General features: G+C 37.5%; 1 protein-coding gene across 1 annotated transcript; it reads right to left on the bottom strand.

Moving 5' to 3' along the window:
- Positions 1-1,736: 1,736 nt before the first annotated feature.
- Positions 1,737-20,511, bottom strand: cd34 (CD34 molecule). Its single transcript, XM_081387048.1, has 5 exons — positions 20,239-20,511; positions 9,115-9,309; positions 8,872-9,026; positions 6,013-6,165; positions 1,737-3,464 (listed from the first exon to the last, which is right to left on the bottom strand). The coding sequence occupies exons 1-5, from the start codon at positions 20,312-20,314 to the stop codon at positions 3,273-3,275; spliced, it is 771 nt and encodes a 256-aa protein (XP_081243174.1). The 5' UTR covers positions 20,315-20,511; the 3' UTR covers positions 1,737-3,272.
- Between the last annotated feature and the right edge of the window lie 416 nt (positions 20,512-20,927).

The raw sequence follows: 20,927 nt of genomic DNA on the forward strand, positions 1-20,927 counted from the left end.
CTGATACCCAGGGTAGGCTCATAAATTAGTAACGGTTATTTTGAGGTCAACTGTCCTAGTCGTCCTTTTCAGTTAGCCTAAGTCATGATATTAAATTAATTTCTGTCTTAAAGGAAGGTTGTTCCTCAGTCTGTTGTTTGTTTGTACATGTTTTGTTTGTTTTGGTGGGTTCTGGGTTGCACTGTGTGGTTCACTTATGATTTGTTGCTATTTATCATGAAAGTGATCTGCATTAGGGTTGGGGAACAAGAGGGTTGTGGGGAACAAGAGCATCCTGTGATTATCAGAGGAGATTATGAATTACATACAGGTAGAAGACACAATAAATATGTGAAATTATATGAACGTGCTCAGGCAGGAAAGTGTTAGGACAGTGTTTTTCCTTTCCTCTCACGTTGGTATTGTGATGTTTTTAGCAATATTTGCTATATATTACTAAAAGATATTTTATGCCGTTGGTCTTCGGACCATATAAGGCCGCATAAATATTTGGTCTGGATCTGGGCCTGGCTTACAAGAAGGCAGTCGGACTTCCAGCATAGTGAAGGTTTTAATTACCTAGTCTGTGTGTATATTTTGAGGACACAACAGGCATGAAACGGAAGTTGCAATAGTCTTTTCTTCCCTATTGTGACGTTTATCCACGTGAAACAGCTTCTCGAACGAGAAAAAATTTAGTGCAGGACTTGATTTTTTATCCATTGAGAATTGATTGAATTATTGGATGGTTGTTGTTTGCTATTATCATGTGAGTGACAGGTTGTCCCGCCCTCACACCTGTAAACACATCATCATCAGAGTCAGAAATTAAGAGTTAAGAGGTCTTTTTTTTCAGTGCTGGACGGTGTTTGATATAGTTCTACCAGAAAGACTCGGGAGAGTTATTTCAATAAACCATACATTTATTGACAGCTCAGCAAGCTGATAAACTACAAAGTCATTTGGTGTAGGCCCCGTCCGTAGTGCATAATCCGAGAGTATCGGATCTGCAATTCCTGCCTAAAGATGAAGGCAGGGGCGCAGCCGACCCCCCCTGGGAGGTATGGACGGGACCATCCTGGTGGTGGTGGGGAGGATGGGGGTAATCGTCGCTTCAGTATCTGCGAACTCAAACATGTGTAAGTACCGTGCTTTTATACAGTGAGCATAAGAATATGATTGGATAGAAGTGAAGGCAATAAGTGACGTAGTAATTGAGTCTTCCCAGCAGAACTTATGCTAAAGCTTTCATTTCTGGATCTACTGTAGGTTTCTGAGGTTCTGGTCTTCAACTCATCTTTGGAATGTTGCCATTTTTATTGATATTTGTGCTGGTTTAGAAAGTTTAGCCATTCATAGCTTAATTTCCAGGAGATATTTGTGATGGGATATGATTATCCCATTAACAGCAGAACTCAGCAGTCAGTAACACATAAACGCTGACTTGCTTTCTCTTAAACTGATTAGGGACCACCGAGCCCCACCCAAATCCCTGCATTATGATGTCATCACCGTCTCTTATACAAACCATCTGTTTGCTTTAATGGCCTTTAGAGACCATCCAAATCTTTGCACGTGTGTACAGGAATGAAAGAGAGAGATGGAGTGAGAACATATGTGTGCATTTCATATCAAACAGAAACTCTTGAGTAAACAGCCCAGCAGCCAAATAAAAGAAAAATTGTATCATATAGATCCAAGGCACACAAAGACGAGGTCTCACTGGGGTAAAGTAGAAATGATTAGTGATCACATACTGATTTTTTTCCCAAAACTTTATTCCTATCACAAACATACATCAGTTTAACACAATGCTAGTACACCGATCCAAAATAAGACTGAACACCGGAATGTTAAAACAAAATGTCATAGTTGAAATAAAGGACATGATATTCATATGTATGTACTTTCATATATTCGTATTGAACCTTAAAACATAATTTCATTTTCTGTCGGTTTATTTCAAGAGATACCACTGTCGCTCTAGCACTCAATTTTGACACAAAGGGTTAGTCAAGTCTTGTGTCAGAAATCTTGTGAAGAAGTGTGAAGTATTTAAACAAGATATGGGTTGAAAATTGCATTGTATTGGAGTGAATCTACTAAAACTAAAGGCGATGGGTAGGCCTAAACTCCAGGGTTTAATGGCTGCAACTAATTACGTACTTGTTTATGCTAATTGATTTATGTACAGTGTAGTAGCAAATGTAGATACAAAGTAAAACACACCCACCCAAGAAATTTCTAAAAATTAAGGCAGGTCATCCAAACGATTAAGTCAGTCATTCAGTCCATAAACACTACATCTAGATACCTAGAATAAAAAATATTACAAAAAGAGCATAATACTGGTTTACAAAGTACGGTGTAACTCAATCCAGAAATGTAAGATAATATTTAGCTGTTACCCTGAGTGCTAACGGGCTTTGCAGCATTGCTAATTTGTTGGATTTTACATTAAGGGTTGTTCGCAGCAATGACATGGAGTTCACGTGTACACTTAAACTGATTTTTTCATGCTCACCAACTCCAGAAATCATTACTTTGTCATGCAGTGATATTAACAAAATTATACAAGACTATTAACTAGTCAGATCATACTGTACACAAGAAGAACATATAGAACATTTCATAAGTCTAGAAACACACAGACAACCCAAAGCAAACAAAAACAGAACTCGTGCACCATTGGATTCTGAGAGTTTCTTTATAGTGTGATGTGATTTACACTCAGCTGGAAGCTTTAGAGCGCTGGGACAGGAGCACGGATCCTCCCGGTGTTATGTTCCAGCCCTGGCTGCTCTTATGGAAGCCAGCAATGACTCATGGGAAAGGTTCCCCACCCCACAGTAGTGTTATACTCAAGGTTGCACCTCTTGGACTAAAACGATTTTTCTTGCATCATATTTTGATTGAATTTAGCCTATATGATGTTCTTGTTATAAATCATCACTGTCATAACTGGCATTTTACAACTTTCATAGCATCACAACAATCTTTCATATAGCATTCAAGCATTGACATTTATTTTGCTAGATAAGGAGGAGGATTACTTGACCAGTTGTTTTTATTTTATATATGTGTATGCCATACTTTGATTCAAAAATGTTTACTTGTTCTGTATGACTTTAAATGGAATATTTTGCATAATATTTACATGTAAATGTGGGAATTTGAGTCTTTGTCTCCCTTGTGCCTTCTGACGGCCAAGGTCAATATGCAGTAGATTGAGTTGGGTTTATAAAGCAGGAAATGAGCGTTTCACACAGACCCTCGTTGGCAGAACGGCTCATTCACAGCTCTGTGTCTGCCGTCTTGGTGGTCGAGTGGCCATTGGTGGCAGCAGGGGGAGTTTGGGGCTTCACTGCTTCTTGTGACTCTCCGTTAAGACTTGGCTTCTCCTGGGGCTCGGGTTGGTTCAGAGGGGCCACAGACACCAGAGTGTTGCCCTGGTTCTCCTCGTCAGCCATGTAAGACTCCTCAGCCTGTAGGAAAACATGATACAAACAGATTTTACTTTTTTTATTTCTGCTATTTATTATTATTATTAGTGCCCTCCAGAAGCTTGCTTTCTGCAAGTGAACAGCGCCTTGTGGTCAGAGCCGGATTAACGCAAAGGCAAACTAGGCACGTGCCTAGGGCCCGATTGGCGGGATGGGGCCCAGACAGAGGGACAAAAAAACCAAAAAAAATGTACAAATGTCCTATCTACAATTTATTTCAAAATGTATTAATTAACTAAAAATAGTGACGATGTTTATCTTAACCATAGACTGTTACATTACGTCACATTAACGCCAGCCCATGACTGTATATATAGAGGCGCCAGCCAGTTAAGTCCGAGGGGACGTCAGCGGCGGTCAGAGGCGGTCAACGAACGCATCCATCAGGTGCTACGAGTGCGAAGCAAAAGCCTAAATAGGCACGCAAAGAAGCACAGCTCGAAATGCAGGTCATCGATTTTGGAGTGATTGCAATGTATTTTAAATATAAACGTGTGGGCTACTGTAGATCAGCGTATTTCTGGAAAAATCATTCACCGCTTTGTTTGTCTAGTCTACGAGTTTAAAAGAGCGCGAGCGTCTAACGTGCCCAGACGCGACGCTTTGAATTTGCGCGTACAGCGAATAACATCGCGTTAGGAGCTGACTAGTAAAAAGCTACAAAAGTAAAAGACAAGACGTTTGTATTCAAAGTTAAAAAAACCAACACACTGCAACATTTTTAAATGTTTCAAATAAAGGATCTCATATCTATGGGTCTATCTTCTATATTCTGATGCTGATGATTAGATAATACCCTGACATCATAGCCTATACGAATATTAGATTAGAATTTTTTTCCTGCTCAGTAGCGATCGTATCTTTCTCTTCCACTTGATTTGTGTATAGCATATTTAAGGTAGCAATGCAATACATAATATCATATTACTGATATTAATAATATGACAATATCTGCAGATATTGATTAAATGGGAGGGAAAAATCCTGCCCATAACGCAGCTATGAAAACAATTATAAAAGCAGGTTCATGTTCATCTACTGAAGTGGGATTCTGGAACTGTGAATAAACTGAATAAAACAGCTAAAAATAACAACAAGAACAATAACATCTTCATTAAACAAAAAAGAGATTACCTTAGATAAATTTTGATGTAGTAGCTACCAGTAAAAAGTCTGGACCCATTACTATCTTTAATGTTTTTGAAAGAAGTTTCTTATTATGCTCTACAAGCCTGCATTTATTTGATCAAAATACAGAAAAAAACAGGAATATTCAGCGAGGATGTGTTAAATATATAAAAGTGATAGTGAAAACTTTTTTAAAACAACTTTTTAATAATCAAAAAATCCTGAAAAAAGTATCACATGTTATAAAATAAAAATTAAGCACCATTTCTAACATTTGATAATAAATCAGAATATTATAAAGTTTTCTAAAGGATCACGTGACACTAAATTCAGCTTTGAATCGCAGAAATATATTTTAAAGTATAGTAAAATAGAAAACCATTATTTTAAATTGTAATAATATTTCACTATATTATTTTTCTGTATTTTTGATCAAATAAATCCAGGCTTGATGAGCATAAGAGACATCTTTCAAAAACATTAAAAATAGTAATTTGTCCAAACTTATGTACTGTGTAAGTAAAAATATACTAAATTTAAAATTAAATGTTGTATAAATAAAAAGGTTAGGAATCATATTTGTTTCAAGTGTTTTTTATTGGGGGTGGGGGGCCTCCAACATGAATTTTGCCTAGGGCCTCCAAATGTCTAGAACCGGCCCTGCTTGTGGTGCCATCTCAAAGAAAGAGGCACAAAATCAGATTTATCATTTTCACTTAGGACTTGATGAGCAAGACCCTTGAAATAAGGTCGATGTGTTCTTGGAGCAGAATATGAAAACTGCCATAAAATAATTTTTATTTTATGGAATATATTTCATGATGCATCTTCAAAGCTAAAGCATTCATTGAGCAGCATATGGCTCATGAAATCCTAGCCTGCGAATGTATGTATGTTTTATTTTATTTATTATTCCTCTTTTTGAGGTCCGATGGAGTGCACTTTGTTTCAGTTTCATAATTTGACATAATTTAGCAGAAAAGGAAAACAGCTTAGAACTATTGGCTAGGAGATGAAACAGTTCGTGTTTCGTTTGCATGTGTTGTGGTTCTGAACATTAGATTGGGCGTGTGCTGGAGGAACTGCGCTGCACTGATATGCTGCCAATTGTTTCCCTCTTAATTACAAGCTTGGCAACACTTCTTTACCAAATACGCTAAACTTTGCAATTAAAATGATTGCATAACACATTCAAAATGGGAATTTGATCGGGAACACTCGGTAGTGTAGAAACAGTTGTTGAAGTCATCGATTTGAGCAGGAAAAGCAGGAAATGAATGAATGTGTAAATTTGCTTTAAAGATTTGCTTGGTGTTGATATTAGTAAGGATGTTACAGTTAGTAAGGATATTACAGTTAATGATCAGGGATGTTTCTTTGGGCCATTCATTTGGGGACTCACCAGTTTTATGCCTTTGCCGTTGGTTCGGCGATGGCACTTGAAGTAGTATATGCCGACTATTATGGCAGCAAGCAGTAAGCCGGCCATCAGCACAGACACGAAAACTGCAGGAGAAGACCCAGAGGCGCCTTTCTCTTCTGCATTAATTTTCGACTGTAAAGAAACACATAAACACCAATATATTAACATCTTCTGAGGGATTTGAACATTGTGTAGATTCAACAGCATTTTGAGTCATAATTTGTATTTGATTAAGGGATGTTGATTCAGTATGGCTGTTGCATTTTTTGTCGTAGGTCTGTTTTGATGAAATAACTGATATTGGTACAACCAACTGATATTGGTAGATATGGGATATTTATTTGTGCATGCTTATTTATTATTATTATTTTTTTTACATAATAATGCTAATGCTCACTTAAAGGGATAGTTCACCCAAAAATGAAAATTCTGTCATCTTTTACTCACCCTCAAATTATTCCAAACCTGTATGAATTTATTTCTTCTGCTCAACACAAAAGTAGATATTTTGAAGAATGTTGGTAACCAAACAGTTGAATGGCCGACCCCACTGACTTCCAAGTCAATGGAAGTCATCAACAATAGAGCATTAGACCCTTACTCTGTCCATATTAATTATTTTATTATTTATTATAATTATTAATATTTAATTATTACTTTGAACCAATGATGATTCTGAAAGAACTACTGTTGAAAACGAACACATCTTTCATGCGCATCTGATTGACAGATAAACCGCGCCCTCTTATTTAAGTGTTGTTTTAAATTTTGTGGATATTTGGCCTAAGAGTTTGATTAATACATTCGGTTTAACAACATTAAAGGAGAACTCCGGTCAATTTTAACATTGAGCTCATTTTTTTGTACATTTGGAGTGCTGTCAATACAGAGAACAACGGCAAAAATCGGTGTGATGTAATGGTGTAAAAATGATGTTATTTAAGCCAGCGCAAATACCTGTGTTTACATCCTGTTTTTCGGTTGAAGTCCAAAGTAGTCGATTGCCGAGTTCACGCGCATAGGTTTAGTTACCTATGATCATGCGCGTGAACTCGGCAATCGACTACTTTGGACTTCAACCGAAAAACAGGATGTAAATACAGGTATTTGCGCTGGCTTAAATAACATCATTTTTATCCATATCTTTCACATCTACTGCATTCAGATTCACTCGTGTTCACTCAGAAGGAATCACTCACATTTTCTGTGCACTTGTAATGACACATCAAGGATGTTAAGAGGCTAAAAGCAGGTTTAGTACTTGCCCCATTGAAGTCAACAGGGTGCAAATTTTAAAAATAGAATAACTCGGTGTAGGCAACACCGATTTTTGTCGTTGTTCTCTGTATTGACAGCAATCCAAATGTACAAAAAAATGAGCTCAATGTTAAAATTGACCGGAGTTCTCCTTTAAGTTAAAGAGGGTTAACTATAACATTTAACTGAACCGTGGACGTTTCAAACACTTGTTCCTGTACTTGAAAGAGTATAGTTTTTTTCCAAAATGACAACAACAGTGGTTTACATATATAATTACATTTTTTTTATCAAAATTGTTGCTAGGAACAATTCAGTACAGCTGAATATTGGTAGGGACATGTCCCTAGCGTCCCAACTAAATTCAACGCCCTTGATATTTAGCATTCCTAAGCTTTCCTAATTTAGACATTTTCCACTCTCCCTGACAGGCGTCCCTTATACGAACCCTTGATACAGAAAACAAAAAGAGGAAATGAACAGGAAGGAGTCTTTGTAGTTTAGCACATCTCCCTGCCTTTTACAAAGCATTTATGATGTGTCATGCCCGAACGATCAATGCCTATCATGATGAAAACAAATGAATGATTCTGCATCAGACTGGCCTATCAACACTATTATCTCACCAACTATACTTTCACTGGTCTCAGATCGGTTCTTGCCAACATAGACGATCATCATCTCCCCCCCACTTCTTCTGTCTAACCTCTTTCCTGGGTTCACAACCGCATGGCATCAGTGAGAGGAAGCCCCTCTTCTCTCCCACTCATTCATCTTTTGTGTGCAGGGATTATTTATAGCGAATGACAAAACAGGATCTCCCTAATCTGAGCTCACAGGCATCAACAGCTCAAACTGCCTTGCTAAACTTTATCCTCTCAGACACGAAGCTTCCTTCCTTTCTAATGTACACGGACGCAGATGACAGCAACTGAAAACATCTGAAGTCATTCAGTCCACTGGTTTGGGTGGATTGGCAAAGAGTCTTCAGCTTTTGTAGAGATACTGTATATTGGAGTTTAAATTACTGTATAATATACCATGGTATCTCCTTTCAAAATGACCATGATACTGTTTGGTAAATGTCCAAAAATATGGTAGTACCATGGTATTTCTTCTTAAATTAATCACAATGAGTGCCAAATAGGTTAAAACAGTAACCATAAAACTACCAAGTGTTTTTGGAGAAGTACCATGGTATTATTGGAAGGAATTTGGAGTGCCATATAATTGAATATCAGTGCCATGATATTACCATCTGTAACCATCACTGTACCTCTACCATACTTGTTTTCTGTAAGGGACATGTAAAGAAAAACACAGCATTGATGTTCTATTCAAAAATGGTACTTTTCCGTTGATTAATAACTATACGTTGAGTTTAGGAAAATGTCACCATATTCTTGGATTTTTTTTTCATATTCTTCATGAAAGCTGTTGACCAATGAACATCAGTGATCAATAATCAATTAAAAGAAAACTTCTATAGTTCTTAATTAATCTGTCAAATTACATTCTTTTCAGGTCATTGTTTTTTCCACCCAGAATTCCAATCCATAAAAATGACTCAAAATGACTTACTTCTGATTGTTTGGATTCTTGATTTGAGATTGGATTCTCTGTTTTCTTCATATCTTCAGGATAGTTGTTGGAGGCTGCGGTTTCTGGCTGGGCTGGTGTGGATGTAATCAGGGTGGCGGATTTGCTGTTGCCAGAGGCGCTGGGTTCTGATGGAGCTAAAAATAAAAAGAATCATGCAATCGTAATTTCTCCAACTAAAACACTTTACTTTTTTTTTTCTTGGACATTCTTGATGGCTCATACCAGTGTGTTGAGTAGTGTAACTGGAACTTGGTTTGTTTGGTTCAGGTGTTGTTTGAGTTTTGACCTCAGGGGTTGAGGATGTTGGCAGAACTACTGCTGTGTTTGTTTCTGAGACTGTTGATGGCACCAATGTCGTGAGTAGTGTTACTCCCTGTGCTGGTGTAGCAGCTGTACTGGGATCCTGTCCCTGACAACCTACATGGAAACACAGAAAATGCTCAATATCAAATAATAGAAGCTTTAAGTTGGACTCCCACCTCAAGTTGGTGAATGACTGCATGTTACATAAATAACGAAGAACATGATAGAATTTCTGTTGCTGCCATTAATGCGCCGCCCATAACAGCAATTACAATGTGATCTTATTAATTTTGCTTTAAGATCACCTCAGACACAGAACACTCAGTTTTTTTTCAGTGTTGACTTATTTCCTATTGAAACAGGAAGTCAATAGTTTCTATTAATCATGAACATGGTTTTAGGGAACAGCACATCAGTATTCCTGATTCACATTCGATTCTGATTGACAAGCTCTTGATTTGTTTTGTTTTTAATTTTATTCTGATTTGATTCCAGTTTCCATTTCAGATATATTTCCATTTTGACACAAGAAATTCTCTCTCTATCTTCTTTACCAAATATTCATTAAAATAACCAAAGAGTCATTTGTTTCGGGTATCATACAACTGGTTGTGCCATATGTATGTTTTTGATTCACCAAAAAAATAATTGTCTCATAGGAGTCATTTGTTTGTGACGGGGCTACGCTGTTATGCTGTTTTGATTCATTAAAAATTATTTGTTCATTAAAAGTAATTTGTTCCTGAATCAGATTGCACTGGTTGCATACTGTGTTTGTTTTTCTGTGCAGAATGTGATGTTGTTTTATTGCATCACATTTAATACAAACTGCAAACTCACATTCACAACTTGGGTAAAATCGGATTTATTTCGCCATGGTGCTGAAAATTATGCATTCGTAGCAGTGATACATGCAATCCTAATTAAAAAAAATTAAAACGTTTTGTGAAACATTAGTGTTTGGATTTTAATCAAGGTTTCCACGCCACCCCTTCATTTCATATATTAGGCTACTACGAAATCACAAAGGGCTTGCAGGGTTTAACTTGAGTGTCAGATGCTCCTCATCCAGAGATTGCCGCACAGTGTTTGCTAGCATGTGGGTGGTAGGTGAACCCTGAGGTTGAGAAGAGGCCTGGCCCCTCCTTGACTGTTATTTAATGCCCTTCTGTCTCCACCCTCTCCAAAAATGTGCCTTGTTTGCACAGCCACTCTGCATTATTAATAACTTAAGCAGGGGGGTAATGCTGCCGTCACTGACTGAGCAAATAAACATCACCCTCGAAAAGTCAAGACCTTTGGCTTTGTACATTACCACACTCCTTAAGAAAGAGTTTTGTCTAGAGGCGTGGAATGCAGGAAGCGCGTGGCTGGGCGTAACGTACATTTTCTTGGTTATTTTAGGTGTTGCATCCTCAACTAACTACACCACATCCAAAAGTCAATGAACTTGTGTTCAAGTAAAATATTTGAGTTTTCACTTTTGATTGACAATAAAAGTTCAGGTCAATCAAAGCGCAAATTTGAGTTTACTGTGAAATACAATTAAAGTCAGTGTTTGATTTAAAAGCCTAAATTATTGTAATTGTAAAACTAACATGTTAATTCTGTTGTTAAAACTGATGAATTACAGTATTTGAGTAAAATTGTAATTAAGTAAATAAGTTTACACATAAAAGGTTTATAAGCAAATTTTTTTTAGAACTACAGTCATGCTTATTGTTTACACTTGTGACTAAACTATCGAAACAATGAATATTTTAACATGTATTGATTATTAGCCCCTTTCTCTTCCATTATTTAAAATTTGTAACCCAGAATTTTCCTCTTTTTTAAAGGAAACGGGACAAGTGGAAATCCTTTTTTTGTGGTGGTAATTGACATGGCACAAATGCTGTTGATTGAGGATAACTTTTAAGTTTTTTTCAGCAAAGGGTTGATTACTTTTTTTTTTTGCCATTGGGCATTTGAGCAGCTGAGCTTTAAATTTAGAACACTTTGTGGTGTCATTTAGGACACCACACGTCTTGCCGTCAAACTCGTTGTCACTCAGGCTTCAGAATGCTATCTGGAGCTCATGCTGGGTGGTCTTGTGTTTTCCTACCTAGCAATACAAAGATATCCGCCACACCCTGATCATAAACTAATTCTACATTTGTCTCAACAGGTGTGACTGTATCAATGCCACTGTATTGTAAGGCAGCAATGCTGAAACAATGAACCTTGATGAATCTTTTTAGTTAAAACACCAAAAGAAATGACAATCTGTGATTGGTCAAGCTCAGATCTCATTGATTGCTATGATACCTCGCTTGCTGTTTGTGATTCTTAGCATTTTGTGATTTGTGATTTGCATGGCCACCATGATAGCACTCGCCCGCACTTACAGCAAGAAGCTCCCCTCCTTCATTACAGAAACACTCTTGAGTGTCTTGTAAGCCGGTCTATCGTGCTTGATACTGTGAGTGGCTGGCTATATAGTTTAATTGGCTGAACTGGGCATGCATCCTACAGCTCTTAAAAATGTTAATAAAAACTAAGCACCGACTTACACTAGCCAAAACCTGACATGTTTTTATTGATATAATAACCGTTAGGAAGAATGTTCCCTCTTCTCCTAATATCACATAAACAAGACCAGCATACGCCTTTGTACACTTCTGTATTTGTGTGTTTTCTACAAATGAGAAGCACAACATTCTTTTTTAACGTGCATGATAACAAATGTCTTTAATTGTGTAAAGTGTACACAACAAAATACCCCTTCTAAAAGCAGCGCACAAGGTTTCACACAAAGTAGCGACATCCTGTTTTCCAAACTTTCTGTCTTAAATGGTATGTCTATGAGATTAGAATTAGTGCATCCCAAATCATACATATGCAATTTTCGGTTTATTTATCTAGATGTTAAAGCTAAAATGCAAATGCAAACAGTATCCAAAAAGTGTGTTTTCATGGTATTGTTCTGTGCAGGGACATGGCTTTTGTTGTGGTACAACATCATCATCCGAATAGCAGGGAATCTTTGAGGTGAATGAGGTCATCCTAGACAATTTGTATAAATATTGTTTCTCATAGCCAGACAACTGATTAAACCTTGTGGACACAACTTTGTTTCCAGTTGGACTGATGAAAACCTTGTGTTGCGTGAAGTCAGCTAGTCAAATCCGAGTTCGCCAGATTGGGAAAGCACTTTCCAGTTTTTAAAGTGTCTGAATGCATGCTTACATTTTATGCATCAATTTATTTATGCATAAAATTAATATATTTTTGTCCATACATTTTATGTAGACTTTAATAAATGTTCTACATACATTTGTTACTGCATAATATGCATTATGTGTAAAAATCCATACATTTTACACATAATGCATCAATTGCTGATGATTATCTTGGCAATTCTTTTTTATAGTTTTAAAGTTACAAAATGCTTTATGAAATGCCTGTTGCATTTACATCCGTGATGTCTCTCTTCAAAGCTACTAAACAAACTTCAGTCATGCAAGTATTATCATACTTAGTAATATCATACTAATCTTTATTAACGTGATCACCATGGTAGTATGATACAAATTAGAGATTGTAGGATGCACATTCTAGTTCGATGAAGTTGGTCAATTGTTATAATTCAACCCCAAAGGGCATACAACTCATCCCATAATATTTTCATCCCAAATGATATATTCCTCTTGACATATTTAATATTTCACAGTTTGTGTGGCAGTGAGATCTGGTAATCAAACTGACTTCTGGATGCCCCGACAGCAAGCATAAGCAGAGATCTGGAAGAGTGGCTCCACCTAACTGCTTCAGTGCATGTTTTTCATCCAACAGTACAACAGAAATATGACCAGAATCATTGTTTTCCTAAGGAAAGTGACACAACAGGAACCAAATGTGCTTTCCAGATTTCTGAATCGCTCTAATCCATTCGATGGTGTTTTGGCACGTCTGGTCTGATGTAATGAGACAATCTTAGGCAAAGACTCCCCAAAATCCCCAGTCCTTTCAGCTGTGTCTGAATGGACGAATGGCAGTAAGCTTAGCCAGACACGTCCTGACAGCTCTGATATAAACCTGAGAGTTAAAGCCTCCTTCTTCCACATTCCCTGGAAACATGAGAGATGCCCCTAAAATGTTTGGGTTATTTTAAAGTAAGTACCTCATTAAATAGACAGTTATGCAGATGACAGAATTTTCATTTTCCAGGCAACTGTACCTTTACGTCTTAGTTGTAGGGTTCAGATTTCAAGAATTGTGCTTTATTTTCTTTTTATCTACAGTATATGGAGTTGTGCTGAGCTAGAAAGACGGCAGAAGAACTCCAAATGACCTTTTTTTCAGTGGCTTTCAAAGCATTTTAAGTCATGTTTTGATCATTGCCTCTTTAAATGGTCCCATGGGTCTACTCATAAGACTAAAAATGATGTCACTGTAATTTTCCCATAGACATTTATTTCTGGGAATCTAAAGACATGTCTCTAGAAGATTTCTGGTCTGTATCCTCAACTCAATCCCCAGGGGCAATGCAGCGATAAGCAATCTGCCTTTTCACGGCTCATAAGGGAGTGTCTTTAATCTCTAAAATACCCGCATTAATGCTTAAATCACAAGCTTGTTGAACTCTGGGATAGCTTCCTAACAAAGACCTCCTCTTGTTCTCCCTTCCTCACTCAGATCTGTGACGTGATTATCTTGCAGGACAGAAGGTCATCTCAAGATCTCCTATCTCTCTCCTATCTCTAGGTCTGGTTGAAACAGGAGAAACCTAAATAAACAGCTCAGCGAAAGAGGAAAGATTGTGATGACGGATGTAGGCAACTCAAAAGGGTTGGTAATCACACTATTAATCTCTAATGTGTTGTCCAGCAGGGTGGAGTCCATCTTTCTCCATCACCAGATGCCTAGATCTCAAGGGAATCACTCTCCTCCCAGTGTACTTTGTGCTTAAAGATCAGGCCCTGACGTCTGCAGTATGCTAAGTTGGACGGCAGCCTGGGAATCATGGCTTCTCCACCCAGGCCATAGAGAGAGCATCTCTTGGTGATCAGAATCAGCTACAGCCCAATCCTCTCTCTTAAGCAGGCCTGTTATGTTAACATTTATCATCCATCCATCCATTGTTCTATCTATGGTTCTATCTATCAATCGTTCGCTCTATCGATGTCTGTCTGTCTGATTCATTTTCTCTGTTGGGAGAGAGTTGGTATACAACTTTATCAAGCCAACGTTTAAAGTTTGTTCTGACAAACTTGGCTTTTTCATTTCGCATTTAACTATTTTTTAAAATAGTATTTGGAGTCTTTTTCATTGGTTTATTTAAAAAATCTTACAGTGGAAGTCACAAAACATTATTTCTCATTATTTCTTATAGGTCAAAGAACTTCATCGGCTCTTTTAACGGACACACTAGGAAATCCAGTGGTCACTCTATCCACCCCAACTACCGGATAACTATTTCCATTTGCGAGCATGCTGATCCTGAGAGTTCACTTAGCAATGAGCCCATAGCTCTGTTGTTTTCTGACAAAACAAAAACGGGGAGAAGGAATTAATCAAATTAGTGTCAGGTGTGGAATGTTCCCCAAGCCAGACAGGATGTAGGTATCTCAGATAGAAACCATAGACAGTGCGTTAAACATGCACACAGTAATGATCCCATTCCTGACCTCTTTGGACCCAATTCGAGATGTATATTTAATACATAGACCACCTACTGTACTAGTGGATTCCTCTACTACAATAGTGTCTCATTTACTGTGTTCATTTCCATAAGAACCATCTAGATCCATACTGTACAGATACTATAAAAAATTAATTAATGGTTTAGTTAATGAATGTTGCAGATTTTGGTGTTTTTAATACATCAAACCTTGTTTTTTTTCAAATAGCACCCCTACTGTCCAAAACAGGCATGATCTTGTCACCCCCCTCCAGCTGCCAGCTGCCTGCACTTTTTGCAGCTCACTGTCAGCACCAAAAGCATTGCGTGGTTGCAGATGTCCATGGACCATTTCCAGGCTCTTGTTCTTTGACATCATCACGCAGATTGATTCAGACAATGTAATTGGATATCTAAATGTTTGATCCACTGCCATGCTCAGCTTATACAATGCTTGGAGAAAAGGCCACCACAGAAAGATGAGGGGGTATTGAGCCTCTCTCTCTCTCTCTCTCTCTCTCTCTTTTTTTTTTACTTTTCATCACACAAAAGAAAAACTGGGGTTGGGTTTTGCCCCCTCTCTCACTTTCTGGCTAACCGTAACAAATCCCCTGGGCTCTGTAACACTGTGGTTAAGGAGGAAAGACTGCTGTGAGAAAGTCCTCGTGCTTTTGATGGCAAGCAAAGGATAAAATCTTATGTTTTCAATTAGGGAACATTAGGTAGAATTGCCCCAGTGTTGTGCTGCTTGCTGAACATTAATTACCCCACTGGTTAAAGAGGCTCAGCCAAGCCACATTAGCTCTGTTTGTTCCTCAGGCAAAATGACGAAAACCACCACAAAACTGCAAATTTCTCCATAAAGTTACTTGCATGTAACAAGTATTACAAAAAATAATGATATAACTCAATCTTTGTACACATCAAAAGCACAAACAGTGTTTGTTGTTGTGATATCTATTAGATATTTTGTGATTACTATTAGTTATGTTAGATACTATATATATATATATATATATATATACATTAAAAAAATATTTTAAAAACTTTTCTTTTTTCTATAAGAAAATGAAAAGTTTTTTTAAAAGATTAGTTTTTTTTAACCTTAATTATGGTCAAACATATGACTAGGTACAGGATGTTGCACAAGTTTCTCATCAAAATGAACAGATTTTATCCTGAAGGTTACAGCTAGAGTTTCTGTGAAGCTGAAACTTTGCACTCACTTTATAAGTTGCTATTTGACTAATGATGATTCAACCAGCAGAATGGTCCAAGCTAGTGTCTTGTTTCCGCTTGTTACAGATTTTGTTGTACCACAGGCTAATTACACACTAATGTTTGGACTCAGGTTTTTGGATACTCGTATTACCAGAGCGCTGTGTCAGAGTGAGAGTAGTTGGAAGCTGAATGCCAGCTGTGAGAAACGCAATAACTGCAAAACTGTATTGGAGTGCCAGGGGAACTACAGAAAAACAGACTCACAAAAGCAGCAACAACAAACCCTGATATGATTCCAGATTATCTTTTCTCATTTAAGATGATGTTCAGCTAATTAAACATGACTGTTAGTTGATAGTTTACATTAGTTCTTAATATGATACGTAATAGTTGTTTTGTATCTTTTTCTTAATTATAAGTGTGGTGATGGACATAAATATGTAAACATACAACTTGTCATAATTACTGTTTGCACAGATGATCTTTTCACATAATCTGAGAATGAACTGTTAATTTTCCACCCTTTCAGTTTCAATCAATATGCACTGAGAAGCCCAGTGAGACTGAGCACACCCAAATCGGAGTGATGTAAGATATTCTACAGCATTTGTGTATATGCTCCCCACCCTTGCGAATGTGACGTGAAGTGGCCTAGGACTGCTGGAATGCCAGGCAATAGCTAAAAGCCATGAGAAACTGGCAGCTGCATGTTTTTATTGGCCAAAAAGCGCATTGTCAGCCAAGGAGAATATTCCAGAACTAAGGTACACATAAATATAAGCTTATATCACTCCTTGCCCTGTAGTGACCCCTGCCATCCATTTTGTTTTTATCATGCATGATGCACTGGCATGCATGGACTTCCTGTTCCTTTGTGCCTTGACTATGTGATCTTTGTGTGACTAAACCCATGAAAATATGCATCTGCTCTTCCAGCAAATGCAATAAAAATGTGTGTGATAATAGTCCCTTTAAACATCCTGCATTGTGCAGTTTGGGAGTTCCCATGTGTTGGTTCAGACCAGGGTGGATGATTTGGCTTCTGTTGGTACAGTTGATCTAGGCCTTGGATTTTTCCCATATATCTAACTGTAATACACCACAGTAGCAGTTTTAGGACTGGGAAAATACCTGCATCAGGGATGCTAGGTCTGCCAAGGAGCTAAAGATGCGTTAAAGTGTTTTCTCACTCACCTTTGAGCTCAAAACACAGCCAGATTTAATAATATTACATGATGCTTGGGCGGCACCAACCGTTATCTTGGCATCTGTCCACTGAAATGCCACATAGCTACCAGGGTGTATAATGGCTGAACTCACAACATGGGAAAAGGTGGTAACTGAAATTTAGCATGTCGTTTGGGTGGCTAACGTAACTATGGGGTGAATGTGAGCTCAGCTAAACACATTTGCCAACAGGCTGTCATAGCGAACCATTCTTTCTTGCCCTTTTCCATCCATTAGAGGAGGAAGGTTACGCCTCTAAAAGAGCAATACTTGCAATGGGAGGTCACTGTCACAGTTGAACAGTGGGTGGCCAGTTGGAATGCAGTACTTCTATCTTCTGAGTCTTTCCTCTGAGGCTTTATTCAAACACCATGTAATTTGACCCTTTTTAGCCACTTAGCTTCGGTTAATTTAATTCTGCAGCAACTGTAGCGTGTGGATGAGTGTCCACATACTGAAACCGCTGATTCGGTTATTATAAATTGAAGGTTTTTCAGATCAGTCTTTCTCATTTTGTAAATTTACATTTATGTATTTAGTAGATGCTTTTTAGGGATAAGTTTTATCAGTTCATGCATTCTCTGGGAGTCAAACCCATGACCTCGGGTGTTTGAGCTATAATAATAAATTCTGCCAACACAACATGAACAGAATATTGCTTTCTCAACCAAAACTGGTCACTCCTCAGGATTCTGTCTATGCCCTTCTAATATTGTGTTTTAATAGCACACATTGAAGTGGGTTCAACCATGATGTTTAATTCTATAATATAATTTTTGTATTATTTTTAAGAAATGTAATTTGTTTAGGATAAAAGCGTCTGCCAAAATGCATAAATATTTAGCCACTAGTGCACAACGATATAAAGAAATGTGAACAATGTTTTAATGAGTGCAAATTAAATTTAAAAACTACAGTGGAAGATTATTAGTGACTAACAACTTAAATTTCAGTCTAAAGAGAAATTGGAGACAACACAGGTTTTAAATGTCATGAGGTTGAGTGAAATTTGATAAATTTTAACATAAAATTTTTGCTTTGAGTGATGCATGGAATCTTGTGAAATGAGCTGAATATGCCACAAGAGCGACATTGATATGAGAGTCAGTAAGAGTCAGTTTAAGATTTTCATTACTAATTACCACTATTTACTTTTAAAATACATCAATCTTGCCATAAAATAGCCATAGATGCTTGTATGGCAAAAAACAAACAAACAAACAAATAAATACTTCTTTATAAGAGTCTTTAAATCTGCATAAAATAATTTGCAGTCAGTTAACAAGAAACATTGTCCAGGAGGCAGGACTTGAAAAGTTTCCCTTAACAAATTAAAGTGAGTGATATTTTATGATCTTAAACCTATACTGCTTACTTAAGATTTACTAAGAATTATGATTAATGTCTGCTAAGATCAGTTTGAATCTTTATAACTAGCATTTAAGATTTTCTGTTGGATATGATGAACTTTAATGCAATTTCGGAACTTTAATGGCGCACCAACATCTGCAACATTAGGACCTGCTCCCTCTTGATACACACGTATTTCCATGGTTGGCTGAAGAGTGCTGCTATGTTCTGACCATCCATTGGCAAAGTCTCACAGGAGTGCCAATTGCACTAAAGTGCCAAGCATTTAACAGACTGGTGGGAATGGAAACGTACAGTGCTTTGCGGCCTCTTGTTGGGGAGGGGAAGAGGCTTCACTTTAACAGTGACTTCTTGCAACCTCCAAAGTCTTAACGGGAGCATGACTGTTACAGCCTAATGAATTCAGCTGGGTTACAGTTTCACATTACTCTTTATAAAAACCACTGAGCAGTACATTTGAGGAGAACTGTATAGGAATATAGGGCATGTTAACTTCAGATTTCATATTACACATAGCTTTGGCAAACTTCGCTGGTTTCTCTTCTCTAACAAGGGGGGCAGGCTGCCTAATTCAATTTTTCATTTAGCTTGAAAACTGATGATGTGCTGTGTGAGTGTTTGTTTGTGCATTTTTGTAGTTTCTTATATAAAGTGATAGTCTTCTCTTTTTTAATATTTGTTTTCTTTTACATTTTAACTGTAACATTTTCTGATGTTTAATTCAACCACCACGCTTTTGTGAAGTTGCACTGTGTTTAAACCAGACTTCCCGTTTAAACGGCATTACTCTCACCTCTTGGGAAAAGGGGCGTACAGCTCTGCCCTGCCCACATGGGCGTCACTTACAAACCAGCTCTTTTTACTCCTTTTTGAAATAACGGAGCTCCCTGGAATCTCACTGGAAAGAGAGTGCCATTTACATATGACTGTCTTCACCCCTGTGGCTGGCTAATAATGTAAACATCCATCTATTTTCAGGAGAACATGAACCAAACACTGTGGTCCACATTTCAGTCTACAATAAATCCACTCGTACGTCTGCTAAGACGATTTCACCACATGCAGTCATAGAAATCAGGATAAAGATGCTTAACAGACTCCTCAGACAGTTTCCAGGCTTTCCCAAACTCTTCAGTCCCTAAAACACACATATTATACGCCCATGTTTCGGCCAGCTCCACCCAGACAGAGAGCAGGATATAGCCCGCAATTACGATCAACGGCATGTTTCCACTCCAAGCCAGAGCCCTTTGTTTTAGATTCTCCCGCTAGTCTCCTTTGAGTAAACACTACAAACTGCTGGGTGTCACATCAATCAAGGTGAGACTATTTTTTAAATAAAACATTATATTAGATCTCAAAATCAGTGATGCTTTTATACAGCTTACAAAATGATGAATCCTGACAAATTATAAGGAAAAAAGATGTTCCTATAAATCTGTACAAAAAAATTATACAAAATATATAATAAGAACATAAAAAGGATGCAAACGGTTAAACAATGATAAAACGCTGCATGTAATACACAAAATAAACTTACAAAAGACTTCAAATAAACTTACTGTGAAGCAAAAGAAAGCCGAACATTAAAGCCAGAGCCATGGTTTTCCAGAGTTCATTCATTCTTCGTACAGCCATTCTGGTCTCTGAGCACGCTGAGGTGTGAGAGAGTGTGTATGCAGGCGCTGGGGCAGGGCTGAAAGAGTTTAGGGGTTTCCTGTGCCTGAGACAGAAATGAGCGGGTCACAAGATAAAGCATGGCTTGTGCTCCAGGGGTTTTATATGGCCCCTCTACACTCCCCCCACATCTCTCTCTCTCTCTCTCTCTCTCTCTCTCTTCCTACCGTCATTCCTCCGTCTTGTAGGCAAGGCCACCTCCTTCATGTTGTGTGCATTTGATAGTATAAGAAGAGTTGAAACATGTATGTTGCTGTATATTTATTATATTTATTTTGTATATTTATATTCATTACTTTGAAAAAGTCTCTTCAAATCTCTCTGGAAAATTCATAAAACTACAAAGGCTGCCACCAATTAACCTCCAAATAGATTCAGAGAAATGAATCTGTTTAAATTTTATTGATTTTATTGATTGATTGATTGGTTGATTGATTGATTGATTAATGATGTAATTTTAAACATTTTCATCTGTTGGTCCACAGGAGGTTCATATACAAAACATTTAGGATTTCCTTTAAAGAATATATTCCATATTTATTTTGTTGTTGTTGTTGTACATTATCACGTAAGT

This window comes from Scardinius erythrophthalmus (assembly GCF_964197995.2).
Source record: "Scardinius erythrophthalmus genome assembly, chromosome: 15".
Classification (NCBI taxonomy): domain Eukaryota; kingdom Metazoa; phylum Chordata; class Actinopteri; order Cypriniformes; family Leuciscidae; genus Scardinius; species Scardinius erythrophthalmus.